The sequence below is a fragment of the Protopterus annectens genome, chromosome 1.part1 (genome assembly GCF_019279795.1).
Source record: "Protopterus annectens isolate FY-2018-M chromosome 1.part1, PAN1.0, whole genome shotgun sequence".
NCBI classification, from domain to species: domain Eukaryota; kingdom Metazoa; phylum Chordata; order Ceratodontiformes; family Protopteridae; genus Protopterus; species Protopterus annectens.
In genome coordinates, this window is record NC_056726.1 from 382,076,669 (window position 1) to 382,104,552 (window position 27,884).

Consider the following 27,884-nt stretch of genomic DNA (forward strand, 5'->3'; position numbering starts at 1 on the left):
ACTTGCTAGTTTCCACTTGATTTAAATAGCAAGTGCATTAACTCCCACTGTCCTGATCCAGTTTAACTAGACAACCCTCCTACCACCTGACCCTATGAAATGACGTAGTCCTACCAGAGTCCTAACCCTAACCCTAAATCTCATAGTAGTCCCTAATTATTGCACTTATGTCCCGCTGTTTAACCCTAAAGTCCCTGATATCCGTCTAAATCTAAAACTCCCCTCTTCCTAAACATAAAGTCTTCAATCACTTTTGAGCCTTAAGATTCAAACACCATTACCTTACCTAAAATCCACTCCCACTCCCTAAACCTAAATTCCCCAATAACTCCTTAGCCATAAACTCCCTTCTCACTCCCAAACCCTCAACCCCCCAACACTGTAAATCTAAATGACCTCCTGATCACTACCTGACACTCTAATCTATACTTCCACTCCTTCCCACTCTCTCTCCCCACAGCTGCTGCACGAACCTTGCCCATACCCCTCAACCTGGAATCATCAAAAATCTGGACAAGGCCCATGAAAAATAGGTACAAATCTGTATGCTGATTAACATCTAATTTGCATACATAATTGTGTAACCCCACCCACTCCAATGGAATTGTGGGATACCAACTTTCAAATGCAAACTGAAGAACAGACAACTAAAATATGGCACCAGAGTCCCCCTGCACCCTTCCAATGCCCCATTACCTGGCTATTTCGCCCCATTTACCATAAACACTAATGTGTGCTTACTGCTTTACCTCTACAATGATTATTTGGATTTTATTTTTACATTTTGCAGCACATCAATGCACAAAAACTAACAGACATCTGATAAACAAAGCAATACTGTCTCACAACGAAAATAGACTTGGCATTAAAACTTCTCTGCCCTTGAAACTCACATTCATTGAAACAACAATGAAACCTGCACCACATCCAAAGAAAATGCATCTGACCAGTGGTGGATAAAGGTTACCTTTGGGCTGTTTTCAAATCATTGGCACCTTGCACACAAAACAAGAAACATACATGCATTCTTTTCTTTGATACACCTTCCTGACTTTATTAAGTTATATTCCTTGTATAGTACAGCACACTTGTTAGACAGAGCACATTTTAAATTTATTGTTTGAACATTTTTCCAGTACGCTGTACTGTAGGCAATGAAAGAAAATGCATGAACCAATAATTACAAAACTGCCCAATTCAGAACGTTTCCATCATAAAAGTCTACTTCCACACCCAAACTATAAACAGAATGTCAGTAGTGTAAGCCATAGGCATCTTACATAGCTTCTTGCACTTATTTTCAATTTCAGTTTTTTTTTTTGGGGGGGGGGGTCAAAAACCAGGGACACATTTTAAACATTGCTTGTATAATTTTGGAAAGTTGCTAGAATAAAATGTTGTTACCACCATGCATGTTACTGGCAAATGTTGAACCCAGAACCCTATATACTAGGGCCAGTGCAACATACCACTATGCTAAATCAGCAGTTTGAAAAGTAGGAAGACTGAAACTTAATGGCTATCATTTAGTGAATTCAGTTCTCACTTCTCACCATAGCTCTCAACCTCTTAGGACAGAAAACCTGGACAAACAAAGCCAATAATGGGGGAATACAAATTCAGTTCTCACTTATCACCATAGCTCTCAACTCTTAGAACAAAAAATCTGGACAAAGCTCACAAGTGGTGGTTGCTAGGGACTTCTCAAGGACACATTTTAAACACTGCTTGTATAATTTTAAAAAAGTTGCTATAATAAAATGTTGTTTTACCACCATACATGTTACTAGCAAGTCTTGAATCCAGAACACTATACACTTCAGTCAGTGCAACATACTACTATGCTAAATCAGCAGTTTGAAAAATAGGAAGACTGAAACTTAATGGCTACCATTTAGTGAATTCAGTTCTCATGTCTCACCATAGCTCTGAACCTCTTAGCATAAAAAACCTGGACAAACAAAGCCAATAATGTGGGAATACAAATTCACTTCTCACTTATCACCATAGTTCTCAACTCTTAGAACAAAAAACCCGGACAAACAACAAAGCCAATAATGGAGGAATAGAAATTCTGTTCTCACATCTCACCATAGCTGTCAACTTTTAGCACAAAAAAATCTAGACAAAGCTCAGAAATGGTGGTGGCTAGGGACTTTAGGCTCTTTTTACCCTATACCAAAGGTACAGAGTTTGAGCCTAAATACCTCTAGCTACCAGGTGTATTACTTTAACTCCTCAGTTTTCTTATGTGCCTCATTCCATTCTCTTAGTGTTTGCAGCACTGCTCCAACATATTCCACCTTTCTCTAAACTTCTCAGGTGTTTTCTTTTAACATTGCTTTTGGACTAATATCTTATGTAACTTGCCATCTTTATAGCTTCTTCTTCTACTTCCACTGCTAGCATTTCCACATATCATCTTTATATAGTTTGTGTATTCCACTCCTCCTGCTCTAATTAGCTATTTTAGTAGGTGCTTTCACCTGCTCAATCTTTATTCACTTTGACTTCTGGAAGGCAAATTCCTCGCTGATTCTGCCCAAGTTTCCCCAAGAACCACTTACTAATAGAGTCTTCACTTTCAAAATTTATTCTTTTAAATGGAATAATGCCTTTTGCTTTCCTCTTTTCAAGTTTGTCTTTCTCCATTTCTTTTGCATCATCTGGATTGCTTCATATCACCACATTTGAGTGGATGAGTATAAAATACCACTCTGGTCTCCTTTTTCTTCCAATATTCCTCCAATGTCCCTTCAATAAGATGACCCAGTGTATATACTTAGCCCCTTTGGTCTGATTTTCTCAAGTTGCTCCTATCTTCCAATACATTTATTTCATTCTACCTTCCTGTCATCCCATACTATTTTCTGTACCAGATTCTGGTGACACTATGCTATATAACTTTAGCCTCCTAATAGGTGTAATATTTCCCCTCTCCTTCTCCCTCTGTAGGTCCTTTAGTTTCTGTTCCCATTCACCTACTAATCATATTCCATTTTCTTATAATAACTCTCCTGGTCCATGATACTTCATTTTAACATTTATTTAATTACATTCTACTACTAATGAATGTCAGTGTTATCCTTGCATGGATTGTTAGGGAGGACTTCCTCCAGTTTCTTCGCTATTGTTTCCCATGTTAGTCACACTCATTGTTGCTTCTCCATCATTTTCTTGATCTACTTGTTTCTTCTGTTTTAGCTTCAATATTAATATGTGTGTTTGGTCTATCAAGTGCTATTTCCCCATATCTAAAGATATTATTTAGAGCAATCTGGATCACATTCCCAAAGGCCTATCCAGCTAACTCTGATGAAGTCTATTATTCTTAGAAAAAGTAAAGGACTTTTGAGAACAATACCTTAAAGAGATTTGTACTCATCCTTATTCTGTTTTCTACTTAAACAAAATTTTATTTGCCTAGTTATGTGACAAAGATTTTTCATAAATATAATCCGATGTTTTAGTGCAAATTTAACACCTTACACTCTGCATTCATAAAGCTGGAATCATCCCTCATCACAGAAAAAAAAGAAAACACATGCACACACACACACACACACACACACACACACACACACACACACACACACACACACACACACACACACCCTACCTTACCTAATTCCAAGTGCCTTTTCATTCCGTTCTCGCAGCCTGTCCTGAGTGCCTGCCAGCAGCTTGCAAAGTAAAGTCCATCTCGCATCCTGTCTTCTCAGCAACAGAGTGAAGAGGCAGCCCATTCTAATTCCCGCAGCCTGCCCATTCTCAGCAGCAGAGTGAAGATCCAGCCCATTCTAATTCTCGCCCGACTGCCCGTTCTCAGCAGCAGAGTGAAGAGCCAGCAGAGCTCCTTGAGCTCAATTCCGACAAGCTGGTAGCCCTGTCTGAGCTGACGTCATCGCACATGTGATGATGTCAGCTCCAGCAGCGCGAAAATTGAAAAATGCAAAAAAAAAAAAAAAGCATAAAAATCGGAAATGAAGGGATGCCATTCGGGAATCATGGCACCCCTTCATTTGGACCCCAAAACTCGGTAAAAACCGAGTAATTCGGTATGGTTGGGAGGTATGACCTTGCCCAACCTTGGCTACTGTATTTGGGCTGGGCTTGGCATGGCACCACCTTCCCCATACTGCTGTCACACCACATCCAAGCATGTAGTTGAGTTTAAGGTTAAGCAACAATCTGCACAAGCTACAGGATGCCTGAGTCCCTGGCTTCAATATAGTGGTCTTTGAGCACTTGGGGCTCAGGTATTTGTAGTAGACCCACTTAATTTTCATTATTGATGTGAATTATTAAACTTATGCTGCTGTCCCTTTAGGGAAGCTCTAATCTTAAATATATTATTGTGCACCTTATATTATAATGTTCATGCTAAGCTAGCCTAATAAACTTTTATTCTGAAATAAACAAGCAAAAATTGTAGCATGGTTTTATGGCATAAACTCAAAATGCATATCTGCCAACTAAAAACATGAAATTAAAAAGAAAAAGCTAATTCTTTCTTATATTTTATAGTATGTAGAGTTTCTGAATGAGTGCTCCAGAGCACAACTACATTAACTTATACAAGTCAAAATGGAAGATAAGTTATTTTGCCAACAAAATGCAAGATGGTGGATGCATATCATTTCCAGACATGCCTTTTGTTTGTAAAGATGTATAAATCTCTTTCTAAAAAAAGTCAGTCAGAAAAAATGTCAACAGACATTAAAAATGTTTCCAGTATTATCTAAAAGTTAAGAGGGTGTGTAAATAATATTTAATCCCCATAGACAGTGCAGATAAGATTTTTGTCATATAAAACACATACTTTTAATACTTTATATGATTAACTCCTATGCTGGTTTTTCTGAAAGGTAAACATCCAGCCTTTTAAACTAGTATTAATGTATCTGTAGCAAACTAATAATATATTTCCAGTAACATACCAGTTTTCGTTATTGATTTGGTCCCCAAAGCCAGGAGTGTCGATCACGGTCAGCTTCATTTTTACACCACCCTCTTCGATAACTGAAATTTATAAAACAGTTACTGGTGACATTAATGCCAGGAACTAAATGAGAGCAAAGAACACAGGCATATACCTCTCAACTACCAGCAAAAAAAAACATAACATGGATCTCCAGAAGTAAAAGCATATAAACAAAATGGTGAGTGATTTCTTGTTTTAAAGAACCAATCATGTATGGCATGACAATGTATTATGTGAAATGTTAATGTTCATTTCAGCTTAGCAGCTATTTAATAATTTCCCACCAGCACCAGTAGCTTTTATATTAAGCATGTCATTCATCTCAAATAGAACAAGGTATGCTATGTATGTATTGGGAGTCCATAAATAGTTCACATGTTTTGAGATATACGCATACCAATATATATCTGCAGAGCATATGACATTGCCCAAATGACAGGAAATTCTTCATGTTTGTCTGTAAAAGGTTTAAATTTACCAGCAAATAATTGCAATTATCTATCCAACACTAACAAAACTATTTTTTTATGAGCAGTGTGACATAATTACACGGGTTGTATATGTATTTAGTCTTTCTAAATTTTGCTTAATAAGAACAGTTTCACTCATTTCAAATAAAGACTGAATCACCAGAGAACCAAAGATGAGTTCCCCAGCCTGAGAACAGAATTACAGTTGTACACCATGTACAGTGTCATCAGTTCACTACAGGGAAACAAAGAATCGCTGTTCTCACTGGAGACATTTAGTAACTTTTAATGAATGCAGGTCAACAGACTCCCTGCTAAATTCCATTTCAACTAAAGGGGATTATAACCCATGACCAATCCCTTTTTCATGTTCCAGAAGTATACTTATGAGATGCGATTTAGAACTCCTTGCTACTGTGGCAGCTGGAAGTTCAGAGCTCCCAGCAGCTGAACAGTGCTATTTACGTTGCTCACACCAGTGACAATTTTCTCTTGCAGAATGTAAATATGATACAATGTAGTGGCCTGTAAATCACTGGATTTTGGCAGTATTAATGCAAATCTGGAAATAATGAATAACTTCATAATGAGTGTCAAACAGTTAGTAGAATCTCCAGAGTTATATAATCTGCATGAATCAGTGGTGGTTAAATTTTTATTTCCCACAACGATGTTTCTTATGATCCCCTCTTATATGTGACTCACTGTTATGAAACTATTTTTGGTATAATTTTATTTCTCATACTGAGCACTTTCATGTCTAGCTTGTTGATAATTCGTTTAAGGAAATAGCCTAAAATCAATGTCACAATGCCATAATGAGCTATAGGTAGTAAACAGAAATACACCAATACACTGATATAGTTGTCAATGCCATGTAGAAATAAATAGGTTTTACTTCAAGCGCTTGAGTCACAGAAACCAGGAACTCAAGCATTTTGTAGCTTGTGCAAGCTTCCGCTTGACTCAAACCTGAGTACAAGTTTGGACAAGTAACTGAGGAATGAGTGGAAGGGGGTGGGAGTGTAGATTTAGGCTGTGATCAGGAAAGGGATTTAGGATTAGGGAGCTAGAGGAAGTTTTAGGATTAGGGAACAGGAAGGGAGTTTTGGACTTAAATAATGGGAAGGGAGTTTTAGGGTTAGGGAGAGGATCAAGTTTTTTTTTTTGTTTTGTTAATGGCAGAAATAAGTTAAATGGTGCACTAATCTAAATATTCAAACAGCTGAAGTTTTCAGTGCTTTATTTCAGAGGCTTGCACATTTCATACTAAATGAAGCAGCTTCATAGTATTGGATTGTCAAATGAATGACTGTTGCTTTTGTTGGGCCCACGCTGACAGATCAAAACAGCATTACACTTGCCAGAGCTGGATATAAAGTATTCCCTATGAAAAGATTTAAGATGAATTTGTATTATTATTTCATTGGTACAGGACAGTTTGTTTCGGCTTTTCCTGGTTAGGGGTCGCCACAGCGGAACTCCGGTCCGCTAATGATTGGCAGTAGATTTTGACGTGCTGGCTTGCCGGGCCTAACGCACAACCTTCAACAAAGGGACGTCCATTCTCGCATGTCACCACACAGAAGACATATTCTATTGTGGTACTTCTTATCTTATCCAGATAGCACCACATCTCACTCCCTGGATTCTTCTGTCATTAGTACATGTCCACATACCTGTATGACAAAAGTTAAATAATTCACCATGTACACATATATATGTATATTGACTTGCATACATACAAGCACATATATACAGATATACAGCCCCAACATGACAATGTTACATACATATAGGCAGTGTTGTGCTGCCCCCATAACTGTACACCATGAGTGGTACACCTCATTATACAGTATGCATGCCCACTGACTCCAAAAACCATTAGGCATGCAATCTGTAGTAGATACCTGTCATCAACATCCAGGCTGTAAAGGAGATGTGAGTGGTGCACAGTCTTGCAGAATGAGGTATGCAAATATCTCTGAATTACAAACCATATTACTAAGTACAACATGCAGTTTTACTAGAGGAACATGTTGTGAAAAAGGATATGTCAGGTACCCCTAGAAGATGGGTTAATGCAGCACAATGGATGAGGATCTGATCTGTCAACAGCCTGAATTTGTGTCATGTTTTAATGAGGACTGCAGGGTTATCTGTGCATCAGGCTGGGAATTGTGTAACATCACTTCTCAGGAAGTCCAGCTGCATTCATGCACTGCACTGGACCTGTTGTCTTTGTGTCCTGCAGTACCCTACTCCACACATACATCCCACTGCAACCATTACTGGATAATGTGGGTATGCTGACAGTGTGAGGCCCCCCCTACTTCATGGTTTAACGCATTATGCCTGTGCTTGTGTGGCTCAACAATGATGTCATCTAGTGAATGCCATCTCCCTTACAATCTGCTTGTGTTCCTGTCAGCCTGTCATAGTAATTCTACAGAAAGCGCTGTACAATCCTGCCAACCTCAGTACTATTATGCACAGTACAGGACCATGGATATCACATTTACTAGATACAGTATGTAACAGCTACTCACGCTGCTCTTACCTGATTACCATTAGCCACATATTGCATGCCGTGTCCACATAGTTGCCCTTTATGTTGTATCTTTCGGCTTTTCCTGGTTAGGGGTCGCCACAGTGGAACTCCGGTCCACCAATGATTGGCAGTAGATTTTTACATACCGAGTTGCCAGCCCTGACACACAACCTTCAATGAAGGTATGCCCATTCATGCATATCTCCACACAGAAGACGCTTTAGCTGAGAATCGAACAGGACAATGTCTTACTGTGAGGCGACAAATGTTTCTTGTATTTACAGTGTATGGTCAAACAGTACCATGATCTCTGTATGCAAAGCCATTTGCTCTTAATTGGTACATATGTCCTGTGGTTGTCTGTGTATAAGTACATTGAATCATAATTTGTATATGTACTAGTATGCTTTGTGTGACAAACCCAAGAAGGCCTCCACTACATATCTGCCAATGACTGTTTTCCTTGGGTCATCACTATCACAATGGGGACTTAATTACCTGCTTACTTCTCATAATTTGAACAACTGTTCATTGTTTTCAGTTTGTTGCATGCTACATGTAAGTTACAGAATCACAGTACACCCCTTCATTTCTCTTTCTAGGACTTTCTAGGCTTACTACCGAGGGACATATCTCTCGACTGTCTAGATTTTCCCAGAATGTCCAGATTTTTGCTCATATTTTTGGTCTGCCCTCATAACATTAGTGGGTTTCCAGCAAAACATTGAAGACTGAATTCACTAAATAATGACAGATGTTAGAGCTTCAGACTTCATATTCTTCAGAAAATGCATGCCAATACAAAACCTGTTATTCTTTCAACTTTCCAAACTTATAAAAGCAATATGTAAAATCTGTCCCTATTTTTGGGCTTTTGTCCCTCCATTATTTTTGGCTTTGTTCAGAGGTTGAGAAGTATAGTAATGTCCGTGACCTCAAGTAAATGACGATCATTTCTAGTTATCTGCTGTACTTGCCCCCCATAGCATAGGTGCACTGACAAATTTGTTCCGATTCTCACTAAAACAAAACAAAAAACACAAAAAAGAAACACTGAAGCCATAAAAATCTTATAGGTTAAGTACTTTTGTCTTGTACGTTATTAAGACTTCTTTAGAACAATTATTTCAAATTGATCAGCCGTTAAATAAGAATTATACAATCATGTGATCAAGATACAGCCAATCAAAAGGTTAAAAGATATGAAATCAATGTATGCACTAACATGTTATGTTAAAAACATGCCAATATGAAGTTAGTAATGAGCTGAACAAATGAAATGCTAATAGCTGCAATGTGTAACACAACTAAAAAAGATAAAATTCCCATGAATGTGGACAAGTGGCTGCAAAGGAAATAGTAGGAAAAATGTATATAAAATGTACTATGGAAAGTATTGTGGGATAACAAATGAAACTTTAAAAGGTGCCAACAGCATCATCTTAAGTGTCTTAGATATAAAATGTGTTTAATGTTAGTGTGCCCATTCAGACCTGAGGGATGTTAGAAGATATTGTAAAATAATAGGCAAATGCATGTTTTAGTATTTCTGAAATTATAGAAGTTATGTTGGGAGATAGGTTACACTAGAAAGTAGTAATTGTGCCATTTATTTCTTTATGGGATGGATAAAAGCTAGTCATTTGTGGTGTGAGGTTGTAGAGAATAAAAGTAAGGATATGGTGTGTTGCTGGGGAATCGGGTTGGGGGGAATGAAGTGTACGTTCTTGCTGAAGGGCTTGTGCATCAGTGGGGACTTAACACTGATACCTATTCTTAGTCATCTATAAACCTGGGTAAACAAATTTACAGTCATCTGAAAACATAGTTAGTCAGACGTATTGGCTAATAGTCTGAAGATCAGAAAAGTAAATTTGAAACAAAAGAGGTCCCTCCACTGAGGCCTGCAGAACACCACTGGTCACCTACTTTTTGATGAAACATTTGCTACCCTCACCATGTGTGCTATGCCTAGTAGCCAGTTTGCTATCCAGATTACCATATAGGGATCTATTGTAATGCATTAAGCTAATGAAATATGCTAGCATGGGGGATGGTGTCAAATGCCTTAGCCATGTCAAGGTAAGCTGTCAACATACTGTGTTACCCTTTTGACGACGTTAACAAGATTTATTAGACATGCCCTACCCTTGACAAAGCCAAACTGCTATAGGTCTAGTCTGATAAGATTTTGAATACCATAGCTTATCAGGTAAGTTACAATATCCACTATGGCTTTGCAAATTGGACTTGTCAGGATGATGGGATTAAAATTCCCAGATTCAGTGGTGGGGCCACCCTGGTGATATGGCATCACTACTGCTGAGCACCAAATCTCAGGGGCAAAGCCTGTGGCTAAACTCAGGTTAAATAGTTTAAGAAGTGGTTTTGACAGGGTTTGTTTAGTACTGTTTATTAAACAGATGGATATTTTGTCAGGCCCCATGGAGGAAGTATTTTTAGTCTTGGAGAGAATGCTCAGTACATGTTCTGTAGTGATTATGAGGGGTGAGAGAGATTCAGGGATAAATGGAGCTTTGGATAGTCATCTGAAGGGTAAAATTTGCACTGAATTTGTTTGGTAGCAAGTTGACAATGACTACTGGATCAGCAGAGGAGGTGCCATTATGAATAGGTTCGGAGCAATGTTGTATGTTATTTCTTGTTTTTCTAACATAGCTAAAACAAGATTTGTAATTATCCACAGCTTTAGATGCTAACTTAGGATTATGAACTGCTTTAGTCGACCAAACTGTATTATTGTTCAGGTTTTTAGTCAATGTTCTTATGCTATTCTTGATGTAAGGGTCTTTTGATCTCCTGTACACTTTAAGAATTGTTTTCTTACATCATAAAGTTTATTTATGTTAGTGGACTACCAGGGTAGATTGCTTTTAAATTTTCTGTTATAATTGGATCTGGTTATACTGCCAGTTCTATACATTTATCTAAGTGGATCTAGAACTCATTTGTGAAGCTACCCAGTCCTATTGGTGGTGGGTCTATGTGCCCCTACTGGCCAGTGTGTACCTGTCATAAAGCCCAACAACACTAGCATCTAGTTGTCCAGATTGGGTACCTGGGATAGCTAAGTTGAGTGAAAGCTGGATGGAAAACCTAAAACTAAGTCACAAGATCAGATACAAGAGTGGCCAACATGCAACTCAGATAGACCTCTTAGTAAGTAAGGAAAGGGCACTGGGGTAGAATCAATGATTGCAAAGTCATTCCCAGTGAAACAGTGAGCCCCAGCATAAACCACTGGTTTTCACAGTCAGCTCCAAGAAGCGGCCAAAGAAGGCTCTAAGGTCAATAATAACAAGACTTGGGACCTGGAAGTTGACAGGAGAGAAAGCACAATAGTTCAAAGAAATAACCAAGGCTCTAGCACCTCTGTTGGCTGACAATAATAAAAGAGAGTGAATGATCGTATGTGTGCTCTTACACTGATGTCGTTGGTGTGGAGAGGTCAAAAGAGGTCACATGACCATGTGCTTTAAAATAAAGGAAGAAGCGAGGATTGTTCCCCTCTTCTGTTTTTAACCAGATTGATTGCCTTCACGTGTGTTTATTTTCCTCTGTAAACATTTGTTTAACCCGACTTTCTTACCCTTAAGATGATACCGCCAACAGGTTATGGGCCCAGTTGGGAAGTAGGAAGCTGATGGCATAGACTATGTTTTGATGGAGATGAAAAGAATTATGAGTTGTGGGAGACAAAGGTTTTGGGACACCTGCGTTTGCTAGGGCTGAAATACAACATTTTGTGAAATGTGCAGCAGGACGCAGAGGATGACAAGAATGAGGAGGAAGGCGACGATGCTGAGAAAAATGAGGAGGCATATGCAGAACTAATACAAGTTCTTAGATGACAAAAGTTTGTCCCTCGTCATGAGAGAAGCTGCAGATGATGGTAGAGAAGTGCTTCAGATCCTGAGAGACCATTATGCCGGAAAAGGGAAGCCACGGGTAATTAGCCAATACACCGAATTAACAAGCCTCCAGAAGGCCATCAGTGAAAGTGTCCCATCAGTGAAAGCATCACAGACTACATTATTAGGACTGAAATGGCAATTACGGCACTTAAAAATGCTGGGGAGAAGCTCAGTGATGGATTACTAATTGCAATGATTCCGAAAGGGTTGCCTGAAACTTTTAAACCATTTGCAGTCCACATCACGCAAGATGATGATAAGTTGAGCTTTGGTGAGTTCAAAACAAGGTTGAGAAGCTATGAACATACTGAGAAATTTAATGCCAATGTAAGTAATAATAATGTGATGAAAGTGAGTGGCCTGGGGGAAAGAGTAAAAGCAGAGATTATATGCTATAACTGTGGCCAAAAGGGACATAAGGCACGAGAAAGCCGGAGAGAATATAAAGGCCAGAGACAGTGGTGTAGTTTGTGTAAAACTCTAGCCACAGGGACAGCAACTGTAGACGAAAGAAGAAAGATAATGTGAAACAAGCAACTGATGCAGAGGATCACACATTTGTCTTCAGAATAAATGAGCATCAAATTTGTGAATTAAAACAGAAGGGATTAATGCTGGACACTGGTGCCATGTCACACATAATTAATGACCTGAAAAAGTTTAAATGCTTTGATGCAACTTTCCAACTGGAGGAACACATTGTGGAATTAGCTGATGGGACGAGAACCTGTGGGGCCACACAGAAGAGAGGTAATGCAGAGTTATGGCTGCTAAACACAGAGGGGGGCAAAGTAAAGGTGAGGATGACTCGGGTGCTGTATATCCTGATGTTTCCACAAAGCATTTTTTCTGTTAAGGCAGCAACGTCCAAAGGGGCCTCGATCAACTTTAAACAAGGCCGGGACCAACTCATCTATAAAAACGGCACCAGGTTTGACATAATTGAGTGTGATAGACTCTATTATTTAGACACATATGATGAAGAAAACAATAGTGAGATACATTATAATGCATCTCAGAGCTGTTATGACATTCAAGCATGACATAAAATGCTTGGTCACTGTACTTTCGAAGCTGTGTCAAAATTAGAAAAAGTGGTAAAAGAAATGAAAATTAAAGGTAAAGTTGAGATTGGGGTAGGGAGGGTGGCCTAATGGTAAAGGTGTTTGCCTTGCAAGCACAAGGTGCAGGGTTTGAGTCTCACAAGGGATAATTGGCTAGACTTAAAATGGCTCGCAAGGGCAGTTAGCTTAGTACTAACCTATGAACCTATGAGAGACCTAACCTAGATTGTGAAACCTGTACACAAGGGAAATTTGTCCAGAGCAGAAACAGAGAACCAGATGCAAGAGTAAAAGCTGTGTTTGAACTAGTCCATACTGATTTAGCAGGCCCAATTCAGCCAGTAGCAAAAGATGGCTTTAAGTACACTTTAGCATTTAATAATGACTACTTGGGTGTAATATTTGTCTACTTTCTGAAAGCCAAGAGTGATACAGTCAAGGCAACTGAAAAGTTTATTGCAGATTTAGCCCCTTATTGGAAGGTAAAGTGTATCAGATCAGATAATGGCACTGAGTTCATGTTGACAGACTTTCAATCACTACTGAGTAAAAATGTTATAAGACACGAAACATCCACACCTTACTCACCCCATCAGAATGGGACAGCAGAGAGAAACTGGAGAACTTTTAAATGGCAAGGTGTATGTTGATAGAGAGTGACTTACCTAAAGAGTTGTGGACATATGCAGTAATGACTGCTGCTTTTATTCACAACAGATGTTACAACAGGCATGTGGGGCAGACCCCATTCTTCATGCTAACAGGAAAGAAGCCTGATCTTTCAAGGATGAGAGAATTTGGATCAGTGTGTTGTGCATACAGACAAGATAAAAAGAAGTTAGACCCAAGATGTGAAAAGGGGATTTTTGTCGGATATGATAAAAACAGCCCATCATACCTGGTCAATTATCCCGACACAGGAAGGGTCCTTAGACACAGGTTAGTCAAGTTCATTACTAAGAATGTAGCTGAATGCCAGGTTCAGACAGACCCAGAAGTGATGGATGAAGATTTTAATACTAGAAGAAGTGTGCATGTTAAGTCAGAGTCAAAAGCTGACAGTCAAATCACAAAAGAAATACAAGCGAATCATACTGAATCTATAACAAATGATGGAGACACAAAAATAAGGCAAGAAGAGGAAAGGCAGGATGCACACTACTCTAAAAGAGAGAGAAAACTACCTGCATACTTGAAGGACTATGAGTGTAAAGTTGAAAATGACGATTATGTGACAGTTAATGTTGACTATTGTTACAGACTAATATGCAACACACCGCAGAGCTTTAAAGAGGCCATGACTTCATCTAACTCGGAGAAGTGGGTCAAAGCTAAGAAGGAGGAACTTAAGTCTTTAAAGGAAAACAACACATTTACACTCACCACACTGCCGGAAGATAAGAATGCAGTGGGTGGTAGGTGGGTTTTCACTGTAAAAGACAATGCAGATAATACTGAGACTTACAAAGCTAGATATGTAGCTAAAGGCTACAGTCAAGTCGCTGGTATAGACTATAATGAAACATTTGCACCAACTGCAAGTATGACATCTGTACAAAGCCTAATGCAGATGGCAGCTCAGTACAATTTAGAATTTCACTAGATGGATGTACAAACAGCCTATTTACATGCTCCTATTGATTGTGAGGTGTATATGGAGCAACCTGAAGGTTTTGAAAAGAAATCAAATAATGATGAAAAATTGGTTTGTAAACTGAATAAATCATTGTATGGACTGAAACAATCAGAGCGTAACTGGAACAAAATGTTACATGATTATCTTTGTGAAAATAGTTTTATCCAAAACCCCGCAGACCATTGCGTATACACTAGACAAGCTGAAAATGAGAAAACACTTCTAAGGGTTGACGATCTCCTTATAGCAGCTAGTGACAATGAATCGCTAAACAATGTAAAAGAATTGCTCAAAGCTAAATTTAAAATGAAAGATCTGGGAAAGCTAAGACATTTTCTAGGCATTGACTTTACCCAGAATAGTGGTGAAGTAAAGATGAACCAAAAGAGGTACATCACGAAAATTCTTGAAAAATTTGGTATGTCTAATTGTAAAGTAAGAAGTACCCCTTCTGAACAAAAAACAAACTTTGAATGTGACAGTGAATCTACAGATCCAAGAAAATATCGTGAGCTTGTGGGTAGTTTGATATATGTTATGACAAGCAATAGACCTCAGGTCTTAGCTGGATTGTAAGTAAACTTTCACAATATTTGTCACAACCGAGTGAATCTCATTTAACGCTAGCCAAACGTGTTGATACTTAAAAGGTACATTGGACAAAGAGCTGTGTTACAAGAAAAGTGAAGGGAAACTTCATCTTGTAGCATATAGTGATGCAGACTGGGCAACAGATCAAAATGGTAGACAGTACAACAAGTTATTGCTTTAGCCTCAATAGTGGTGGGCCTATTATTTCATAGAAATCAAAATAGCAACAAATGGTGGCTTTATCTACATGTGAGGCAGAGTACATGGCATTAGCAGCAACAAACTAAAACAACAGAAACCTCTGCCAGTACGGCAGCTGCAAGGTCTCAATAAAGATCAATACCCATCAAAACGTAGAAAGACCAGCATACAGTGGCACCAAATAAATACTTTATTAAAAGTATTCTTAACAAAAAAACAAACCAGTTTTGGCTGTATAGTTACATAGCCTTCATCAGTATGATTATCAGCAAATTAAGAAGTACTTTAAATACATAATTCAGAGGACATGTGATCAATTAAAGATGCTCATTAAGCCCTGGTTTAAAGAGATCTCCCAGTTTAACAATCCATTAGTGACATCTTTTTCTATCGGGACAAATGCTTCTTAGAGACCAAGGGTACAGCTATGGGAGCATCTTTTGCACCAATATATGCCGACTTGTTTATGGCTTATATTGAGGAACAAATTATTTATAACTCCCATAACTTATACATAGAAGAAATGGACATCTGGAGGAGATATCTGGATGATTGCTGGTTGGTGTGGAGATCGGATGCAGAATATCTTTTGGAATTCATCACATATTTAAATGAGAACATACGGGGAATTGAATTCATGGTTAACTATGACAAAAATAAAATTATTTTTTTGGATGTGTTGGTCTCCAGAGCATCTGACCACATGCTGACCACTGAAGTACATTGGAAATTTCCCGAAAATAATTTGCTTCTACATGCCAGCAGTTTCCATCCACCCCATATCTGTAAGAACATCCCTAAATCTCAATTCATGAGAATGAAACACATTTGTTTCAATAGAAACACCTATACACATTTTAGGGATGATTTAGTTCTTAGATTTAGGGACAGAGGTTATAAAATGGGTCAAGTCTTACACATGAAACGTGGTAGATAATATGGAGCGTGAGAACCTTCTTCTTTACAAAGACATTGTGACAGAGGTGGTGGGCCCCCCAGATTAATAACCACTTATGGACGTAACACCAAGGTACTAATGAATTTTGTACAACATCACTGGAACATCGCGACATGTGACACTAGACTGAGTGAAATACTGGGTGATAGATGTCTTTTCTCATTCAAGAAAGGTAAAAATCTTGCTGCATTATTTAACCACTTCAAACATAGGCAACCTCCTAAATCAACCCAAGCTACTTTGTTAGGTGATCCGTCAACTGGTTGCCACCCTTGTGGGCATTATGTCCATTGCCCCAGGCTATTAAAAACTAAAAGCTTCAAAAGTCAAAATACCCCTCAAGTCTATGATATTCGATTTTTTGCTAATTGCACTTCTGATTGGGTGATTTACCTAGCTAGTTGTAATTGTTCAGCATTCTATATAGGGCAAACTTCCAGACCCCTTAAATTCAGAATATCTGAACATCATAGCGAGATCAAACATTATAAAGAAACTAATGCCCTCTATAAGCATACCCTGATACATAAAAATGCCATATTTAATTTCACCGTCATTGATAAAATTATGAGAAATAATAAATTGGGTTGGCATGATTTGTTAAACACTATGGAGAAAAAAATGGACTGTTAAACTAGGAGGCCTCTTTAAACCAGGGCTTAATGAGCATCTTTAATTGCTCACATGTCCTCTGAATTATGTATTTAAAGTACTTCTTAATTTGCTGATAATCACACTGATGAAGGCTATGTAACTATACAGCCGAAACCAGTTTGTTTTTTTGTTAAGAATACTTTTATAAAGTATTTATTTGGTGCCACTGTATGCTGGTCTTTCTACGTTTTGATTAGCAGCAACAACACAGGAGAGTTTGCACCTTGTGCAGTTGTTGAGTGGAATGGATGGAAAATGCAAGTGTGTGCCAGTAAGAATATTTGAGGACAATCAAGGAGCAATCGCTTTGTCGAAGAATCCAGTAAGCCGACAGAGATGTAAACATGTGACATTAAGTATCATTTTGTTAGGTCAGCACTTAATGATGACAAAATAAGCACTGAATATTGCCCGACAACGGACATGGTTGCAGATATCTTTACTAAACCTGCTACGAAATTGAAGATTGAAAGGTTCATGTATTACGTATTTGGAATGTGAAGGAAAAGTTATCCAAAAATATGTTCTTAAAATGTATTTGTATACAGTGTAAGAGCAAGTGGGGGTGTTGGTTGACAATAATAAAAGAGAGTGAATGATCATATGTGTGCTCTTACACTGACGTCATTGGTGTGGAGGTCACATGACCATGTGCTTTAGAATAAAGGAGGAAGCAAGGGTTGTTCCCCTCTTCCGTTTTTAACCAGATTGATTGCCTTCACGTGTGCTTATTTTCCTCTGTAAATGTATATTTAACCCGACTTTCTTACCCTTAAGATGATACTGCCAACAAACTCACTATGAAGAGGAAATAGGTGGAGTTAAAGAAGAATGGCATCACCTCACAACAGCATGTGTGAGTACTACAAAACAGATATGTGGCTGAGCCAGCTATGGAAATAAGGTACATGAAGAAAGCTGGTGGTGGAATGTAGAAGTCCAGGAAGTCATCAAAAGAAAGAATGAATGTAGGAAAAAGTGGCAGATAGAAAAGATGAGCCAGGTTAAAAATAAATATTGGTTGGCTAGCAAAGAGGCTAAGAGAACAGTTGCAATAGGGAAGATCAAGACATCAGAGGCACTCTACCAGCTTCTGGAAAATTACTCAGTACATGGCTCAAATAAAACTCTATCATGTTGCAAGGCAAAGACATAAAGATAAAGAAGACATTCATTAGATACCCTTCATAAGCGATACCAGCAGCAAACTGCTCACCAGTCCACAGGACATCAAAGTAGGGTTACCACCTGTCCCAATTTTTTGGGACAGTCCTCTCTTTGGGCATTGATCAAAGGTGAGTACTTACTGCAGCTTTTGGATGAAGAAAACCCTATAGAAGCTGTACTGCCCCAGATCCAACACATGATGAAAGAAGAAGAGGAGGAGCACACCCTAGAAGAACAACATTAAGGAAAATGAAGTCAGTAAATGCAGCAGGCTCAGATGAGGTCACAGCAGATATGATCAAGATGTTGGGTGAATTAGGGGAGAAATGGCTCCTGAGGATACCCATAGCAGTATGGAGAGAAAGGTGTACCCCAGATGACTTGAGAATAAGCATATTAGTACCTGTAAACAAGAGCACAGGGAACATCCATAACAGCGAACAGTATAGGGTCATCATACTCCTGTCACACTGTATGAAAGTTCTGAAGAGCGTGAATGATAAACAAATACATGGAGTAGTAGAAAGGAAGATGGGAGACAAGTAGTTTGGAATCAGATCAGGATGCAGCACAACCAGTCTGATGTTTGCAGTGAGACAGACAGTTGAGAAGAGGTTAGACTTGGAGAAAGCATATGACAAGGTCCCAAGAAAGCTGATATGTGCAGTTCTGCTATGGTTCAAAGTCTCAGAAACATTGGTAGAATTAGTCCAAGCTATGTACAAAGACCTAATGACACAAGTATAAACAGTGTTCACACTTAGGGAGGGGTTCCCAGTAGGAGTGGCTGTGCATCAGGTTTCAGCAACTACATTAGCAAACAGGGTGGAGGGGATAGATAAACAAAGTTGCTGTATGCAGATGATGTGGCATTACAGGCAGACTCTAAACAAGAACTTCAGCAAAGGACAGGGGAACGGAATGAAAAACTGAAGGCACACTGTATGAAACTGAGTAGAAGTAAGACAGTTGTAATGGCAGCAAACTGGAGAAATCAGAAGAAGCAGAGAAATGAGACAGAAAGGAAAACAGTGGAACAAGTTAACAGCTGCATGTACCTTGGCAGAGTGGTTGATGAGAAGGGAAGTCTGAAAGAGGAGGTCAAAGCAAGAATTAGAAGGGCTACAGCCAACTGGCACAGAGGGTCAGAGGGAGTGTATGACAGGAGAATGCTAAAAAAAATCTGAAAAGATGGTGTATTATACAATGTTGTGTCAGTGGTGCTGTAAGGTACAGAAACCTGGTCAGTGAAAGCAGAGCAGTTGAGGAAGCAGGAGGTGACAGAGAGGAAGTGCCTGAGATGGGTGCTAGAATGTACACTCTGGGACGCACAAAAAATGAGTATGTCAGAGCAGAAACCCAAGTAGCTCCAATTGCAAAGAAGGTCAAAGAGACTAGATTATGGTGGTTCAGACACATGCAGGAAAGCAGAACAGCAAAGCAGTGGATGGATTGTGTGAGCAAAGACCTACAACAGTCAGGAATGACTGTCAAAGAGGGTAGGACAGTGGTATTGAACTGAGAGAGATACTGACTGTTGGGGTGACACCTCAACTCCATGTAGAGAATGGGAAAAAAGGGGATGATGATGACTGATGATGTATTCTGGTCATTAACCCCAAATTAAATTTGAGTTACAATGAGTATGTATTTTTAACAATAGTAACTTCCAATAGCCCATACTTAGGATGTTAAGGGGAGCAATTTCTCAGTGTTCAACTCCATTTATAACAGATAGCATAATAAATACTCTGAATGCTTAAAAGTCATGTATGAATATGGTTACATCATTACTTTTATATCAACAATACCAATAAGTAAAATAACAAACTGTATGCTAGTTTATAGCTGCAGTAGCCCTGACTCAGCAGCATAGTTTTACAGTAGCCAGTTAGTTAGAACCTGCCATTTTTAGCCTGATAAATCTGTCTCGACAAGCTGCTTGCTGATTTACCTGCACTTTCTTTAAGTCCCTTAGCAGACTCACCAGATCCTGTTGTGGGAAAGGAACACCTGCTACCACTCCCCTGTTATACTTTTCTTTGCTAAAAGCCTTACCAAGGCAATGGCCACATGTACCTGAAAAAAATTCCATTCATTAATAACACCTAACAAGAATAGTTTCCCCAGCTAACTTCAATCCTACTTTGAAATTCTCTCTTAAATTGCGTGGGCCAGGGCATCCCACACTATATGTAACCAGTCTCCTGTTGCATGTTCTTTGCAGTCCCAGCATCTTGTGGAAGCAGTTGAGAATGTTCTAGCTAGTCTGGTTGATGTGTCAAAATACTTGAACTGGCATTGCCATGCAAAGAATCTAAACTTCCTAGATATCTTGGCAAACTTTAGATAAAATAGAATCCTTGAACAGGTCTTATTATCGATTACAATTTCAAGTTATCTTTCACACATAATCCAATTTTTATCAGTAAGATGTTGCGATTGTAGTTAAATAATTTTATATGTTCTATTAATCTTCCTGTTTTGGAGACTGTCTTTTTCCAAATTTAGCATTGTCCATTAGACTAACTACAGACAATTATCCAGGCCCTTAGTCAGTAGATTTAACTGTTGAACGTTTTTTATCAGAATATTATATAAATTATTGCCCTGTTCAGTAATTTCAAGTTGCAGTGAGAAACCCTCCCAAGTGAGAACATTTCCATCCAAAACTTGAGTCTAATATCTTAACTCAGAGCATCCTTTCATTATAGCTCTGTCTCCCATGGAAGGACGGCGAGCACTGGGGGGTATTTAATAGGGGTTCATTCTCGTTTCCATCCTGTCAGTCTTTTTTCATTTACAGTGTACTAACAGACAACAGTAATTCCCTCAGAATCTTTGATTGAGCTATTCTCATGTTCAGTCATGGTGTCCTTAAATTGTTTTATAAACTGTTATAGATGCCAATCAATGACAAAAAGAGTTCTTCCCATCTAGGGTTACAAATTGTCCTGTTCAAGGTAAGGAAGTGTTTCATTGTATGGATTTCATAAATCCCTTTAGGTCAAGGGAAACTTACCCTCCAATACACTTGGGGTGGGTGTTAGAAAAATATGTATTAATGTGTGTATGCTTAATGCTAATTAATAATCAAAAGAATTAATACGCTTTTCATTCTATTTTACATGCACTGTGTTATATATAAATTGAGTTTCATATGAGACTGAAAAAGATGCTTTTTGAAAACTGCAGTATGCTTTCTGAAACTTGCAAGATTCCCTCTGACCTAGTAATTGCTAGCACAGCAATATTCATGTTTATGCCTTTTGGAAATGTACTTGAGAAGCAGGTGCTTATCTGCTAGATCAGGAACGAATGAACAATACTATATTCTGTAAACGTAATGATTTTAGACAATCAGCTCTGTTCGAAGCATGAGAACATGTGCAGCTGCAGAAGCTTAGAGATAAAGTAGACAAAGGATTTTTAGAGAAATGAACTGTTAGCATTGTGCTTGAATTAGCCATAGTACCTTGAATGGTAACATAACATGTATCTAGCTGGTAGTAATCAAGGCCATGTTGTTTTCCTCAGGACGTTTCTCACAAAAATTGATAAATCAGCAGAAATTCATGGGAATGATGGTCAACAGATGATGATGAAAAAGCTGATAATCTGTTCTGTCAGCTTGGTAGGCCATGTCTAGTTAGAGAATGTATAAAAATGAAAGTATTTCCTGTTTCTAGTTAGACAAACTCTGTAATAGCACGGTTTTGTCTCCTTGCTGCAAGATTAAAGTGCCTTAACCTGAACCTACCATGTTTTGATAATTTTTAAAGTATATTTTTCCTTTGACAGTTTGGTCCTTCGGACCGGAAAGTACCTCTCGCTCTAGGCCTAGGTCAGAATTGGGCCCAGTGGCATGCATCCGTACGGAGAAGAGGCCAAATCGGCTCTTCTGTTTTGAAAGACCTCCGACTGAATTGTCGTTCGAAAGAGGCCAGCCACTGTTTCAGATCTGGGATTGGAGGACGAGTCAGCGATCCGGTGGATCAACTCACGGAGGGTCAGGTAAGGAGGAATTACCTTATTTCTGTTTTAAGATCAGGGACTAGTTGCAGAACTGTTTTTGTCAGGAAGATTTGCATGTGCAGATCAGGGACAAAAAAGGTTACTGTTTTGTTATAGATCAGGGAAACAGAATAGGTAGGCAGTTATTCTAAATAAACTGTGAAAAGGTGTAGAACCGTGGTACCATGTGATAAGAAGGGTTACGTAACAATTTACAGCTTAGCTAAGGCAACAATGGGAAATCAGTGCACGAAAAGTTCCCGAGACCCGCTCCTAAATGAAGACACGAAATATATTTATTTTATTTATTTATTTTACATTTGTTAACCGGGCTAGTCCAACTGGATACATGTCCATTTTCAGTGGAGGCCCGAGGAGAAAAGCTCCGCTAACTACTACTTAACAAGTTAAAAAAAATATACAGAATTATGTCATAAAAAGAAAACATTTTCTTTAAATTTCTTCCAGGATGTATAGACACAAGAGTACAATATGAGACTTAGCAGGTAAATAAGATTAGATGTTTTACTTAGTTACAGTATTAGTCCATTATACGTGAGAAGCAAAATTAGATTTATGTCTAGTAATAGAGAGAGAGATAGGAATACTTAAGAAGTGGAAGTTGTGGTATACTAGAGTTAGGAGAAGAAGGAGAGGTTACTGTTTTGTTATAGATCAGGGAAACAGAATAGGTAGGCAGTTATTCTAAATAAACTGTGAAAAGGTGTAGAACCGTGGTACCATGTGATAAGAAGGGTTACGTAACAATTTACAGCTTAGCTAAGGCATGCAATTACAGCGTGCCGACAATGTTAAGTACTATACAAAATGGGTTGATAAGTATAAATTCGATGGTAATTTAGATAAACTTGCACTTATTAAACTTGTTAGGCAACTAAAGACAGACGCAAAGGGTCAATTAAAAAAGCAACGACAATTAGGAGTCCCTCAAGCACATAGGTGGCTTGAGGAAGCAAATCGCAGGGAACAAAAGATTAAAAATTCAAAAACAATGTTCTTAGACAAAGAAGATAATAACTTGGTAATAGCAACGGCCCCTCCTTCGCCCCCTCAGCTTCCCTTACCAGAATATGAAGTGAGTAGACAAGCTGATCCACCTCCACTATACCCAGCTGTTTCTACAGCATCAAAACTATTTGTCAGGGATCCTATCGAGACAAGGTCTCGAACACGCGACTTGAGAAGGGAGATTGAGCTATGTGAAATAAATAGAAAATCACAAGCTATGAGTGAGGAAGAAATATGTCCACTCATAGAAGTACCAAATCCTCAGGCAGGACAGGATCCGACTCTTTTAGTTTATAGACCGTGGACACCGGAAGATATCCGGAAAGTCACAGAGGGAATTCCCCATCTGAAAGTGAATTTTCGAAAATTTTTAGAAGACTTACAGGGTATGGGATTAAGTTACCATTTAAATGGAGAAGAAGTAGAAAAAGTAGTTAGACAAATTGTAGGTCCAGATTGGCACATGATCAGTGGCGACTGGAATCCCCGTGACGCACAGCTTAGACCACTCCCACATACTAATGCAGAATTGGATGGCAGAATAAAAGGTCTGACAGACCGAATCTCTGAAAAATGGAAGCCTAGGGCTGATTGGACTTGCATTAATCAGTGCATTCAACAAGAAAGTGAAACAGTTGATAGATATTATGCTAGATTATTAGAGTGTTTTAATAACCACTGCGGAATGCAAATACCAGAAAACCAGACACAAGATTCCCCATATGAGCAACAGCTAAAGAATGCATTCTTGAAAGGTAGTATAACTCCCATTAGCAGCTTTATTACGAAGCACATGGTAGATCATCGTACGAGTAGATTACAGCCATTACTTGAATATGCAAGACATGCAGAGAGACATTTTAGTAGTAAAAAGAAAAAGAAAACTCAAGTATTTTCAGCAGAAGATGGGTCAGAAGTATTTGTAGTACAAACTGGGCAAAAGGGTAAGAAAAATACCCAGGGAAATAAACAATCTGACAAACGTTCAGAAGATTTTGAAGAAAGAAAGAAAAGAGGTGAATGTTTTAAATGCGGGAAAAAAGGACATTTAGCAAGGGATTGCAGGCTAAATAAAAAGGTGACTACAGAAAATAAGGAGGATGAGGAATGACTATATGATAGTCAGGAATCACTGAATGAAAATAAGCAGGAAAAGACAAGTGCAAATGTGATAGCAAGGGTAGAGGATGTGACAGAAGGGGTAGAGGATGTACATGAATTTGTAGACGTTGAGGAAAATGAAATTTTGGACTTAGCCTTAATGAGCCTAGAGCTTTACTTAGCAGATACAAAACTGGAAGTGATGCTTCTGGTAGAGGGGAGGGAAGTCAAATTTTTGTGTGACTCAGGGGATTCACGGACCCTGATACATCCTTCCAAATTACCGGAAAATTCAGAATCACCAGATTATATACTAGTGAAGGCAGCTAATGGACAGCTGTATCGGGAGCCACTCTCCCATGACATAGCAATAACAGACCCCATTTCAGGAATGACCCAGAAAAGTAAAATTGTAGTTTCTGCAAAATGCCCAGTAAATCTTTTGGGTAGAGATTTAATGCAGATATTTGGCACAGCCGTAGTTCCAACCATGCAGCGTATGGAAGCACAGCGACAAATGGAAACTTTTGTAGTGCGACCGGAGGGTGAGACATATTATTGGTACAGCCAGGACTTGGTTACGACTGGTCCAGGGGCAGTAACCGAAGAACTGATGAACGTAGCCATCTGTAAATCCCCCTCCCTCGACATTAACAAACAGCATTTGTTGCATTGTACTCTATATTACTGTAGTAGACCAGGACCTGATAAAGAATATGAGCAGGAATTGTTTCAGAACGATGCAAACAGACTAATGTTACGAAACTTGTACTGGGACACAGAAGGAAACAGTGTAGTAAGCTATTCATTGCCCCAGGAATTTTTAGCACTTTACAAATTTAATCGATTGCCACATGTTAGTTTAACTAAGAGTAAAAGTTTAAAATGGGCAGACTTGGGAGAAAAAGTCACAAGGTGGGAAAAGCAGACAGAATTAGAACTCTCTGAACAAGGAGTACAGAAACAGAAATTGAATTGGATAACACAGACACACCCAGCTGTGCACTCACAGGCTAGTGAGAATAGCTGAGTATTACTTTTATTGGAAGAAGAGGAAAAAGCCTTGCGAAACATACCAGAGACTCTCTGGTCAACAGGAAAATCAGATGTAGGACTTATACGAACAGCAGGACCAGTTACTATTATGCCAAAGTCAGCATTCAGACTTCAGAAAAGACAGTATCCCTTGAGAAAGGATGCAGAGATAGGGATCAAACCTATAATAGCAGCCTTACTTAAGGAAGGAGTCTTAATAGAATCTCCCGATTCACCATGTAATACACCCTTATTTCCTGTCAGGAAAGCGAACGGGGAATGGCGTATGGTCCAAGATTTACAAGCTGTAAATAATGCAGTTATACCCATGGCACCAATGGTGCCAGATCCGCACACCTTACTGAATGATTTAAAGCCTCAGCAAAAGTATTTTTCTGTGGTAGATATTAGTAATGCATTTTTCTCAATACCGATACACCCCGACAGCCAACATTGGTTTGCATTTACATTTCAGGGGAAACGGTATACATATACGAGATTACCACAGGGATATTGTGAAAGTCCAACAATATTTGCACAAGAAATGGCAAGCAACTTGGCGGGATTTATCCCACCGAAAGGTAGTCAGATTTTACTTTATGTAGACGACATTCTGCTGGCAGCCCCCACCCAGCAAGAATGTAAAGAGGACACCATAGCATTATTACAGTTTTTAGCTACTCAAGGACACAAAGTAAACAAGAACAAACTACAACTCTGGAGAAAACAAGTTAAGTACTTGGGATATGTAATATCCAAAGAAGGTAGAATATTAGATGAAGATAGAAAAACAGCAATATTACAAGCACCTAGACCAACTACCAAGAAGGAAATGATGTCCTTCCTGGGAACTACTAACTTTTGTCGGAGTTGGATACCAAATTATGCTTTGGAATCTGCTCCACTGACTAATTTGATATGTAAAAGGCCAATGGCAGCACAAAATTTATTACAATGGACACCAGAAGCAGAAGCAGCTTTCTGTAAACTGAAACAACTGACAGCATCATCCTTAGTTTTAGGATTACCGAACTATCATAAGCAATTTTTTCAAACTGTAGATTGTAAGCAAGGTTATATGACATCAGTGTTAACACAACAACATGGGGACAAACAACGCCCCATAGCTTACTATTCATCACAATTAGACCCAGTGGCGCGGTCCCTACCCCACTGTGTACAAGCGGTAATTGCAGCTGCAATGGCAGTGCAGGCTTCGGCCTCAGTAGTGTTATTCCACCCTCTCACATTGAGAGTGCCTCATGCAGTCACAATTATTTTACTGCAAGAAAAAGTAGCATATCTCTCTCCTGCTAGACATCTTTCCTGTATGACTATACTGTTGAGCCAACCTCATATGATAATTGATCGATGCACAACTTTGAATCCGTCAACCTTGCTCCCAACCCCTGCAGATAGCAAACCGCACTGCAGATTGAGCAAAAGACATTACCAAGACAAGACCTTACAGATGTTCCCTTGGATGATGCCAAGGTGACATACTATGTGGACGTCATATGCAGGAGGGGTCCTACAGGACAGATCCTAGTGGGGTATGCAGTCGTTTCTGACACTGAAACTTTAGAAGCAAAATCTTTACCACACAATTTATCTGCACAAGCAGCAGAGTTGATTGCCTTGACAAGGGCATGTACCTTAGCAAAAGATAAGAAAGTGAATATTTATACTGACAGTCAGTATGCTTTTTCTACGGTACATGTTTTTGCACAGCAGTGGAAAAATAGAGGAATGATAACATCTACTGGTAAACCAATTAATCATGCGCAATTTATTTTAGATTTATTAAACTCTATTCAGTTACCTCAAAAAGTAGCTATTTGCAAATGCGTAGCTCATACTAAGCAACAGGATAGAATTTTGAAAGGTAATGCACGGGCTGATACAGCTGCGAAACAGGCAGCTTCAGCCTCAGAAGCTTTTCTTTTGAGTGAGGAATTACAACCCTCTGAGATTTTAGATTTAGAAATGTTAAAAACAATGCAGACTCTTACTACAAATGTAGAAAAACAGAAGTGGATAAAACGAGGAGCAATCCTTGAAAAGGGACTGTACATATCCAAGGAAAAGAAACCAATTTTGCCATCTAACTTGTTTAGATATGCAGCTTTGTTGAGCCATGGGCAGAGCCATGTCTCAACAGGGGGGATGGTACAGTTAGTGAATTGAGTGTTTACAACATATGGATTTACAAACTACACAAAAAATTTTTGTGCAGCATGCCATGTTTGTAACAAGCATCATGCACAAGGGGCATTGAAGCCTAAGCAAGGGAGTTTCCCTACACCACCATATCCTTTTCATACTATTTGTATGGATTTCATAGAACTGAATAAATGTTAGAATAAAAAGTATTGCCTTATCATTATAGGTATGTTTTCCAAATGGGTGGAAGCTTTTCCAACTAAAAATCCAGATGCAGCTACTGTTGCAAAGGTCCTTGTTAAACAAATTATACCCAGATTTGGCATACCGG

The 27,884-nt window shown here is 38.8% G+C and overlaps 1 protein-coding gene across 3 annotated transcripts in view; it reads right to left on the bottom strand.

Annotated features, from left to right (window-relative positions):
- SEPTIN3 (septin 3) overlaps positions 1-27,884 on the bottom strand; it is a 743,127-nt gene that overhangs the window by 147,860 nt on the left and 567,383 nt on the right. For all 3 annotated transcript variants that reach the window (XM_044075351.1, XM_044075343.1, XM_044075358.1), the window contains one exon: positions 4,941-5,022. In XM_044075351.1, the coding sequence (XP_043931286.1) occupies positions 4,941-5,022 (82 nt within the window). The remainder of the gene's footprint in view (positions 1-4,940; positions 5,023-27,884) is intronic.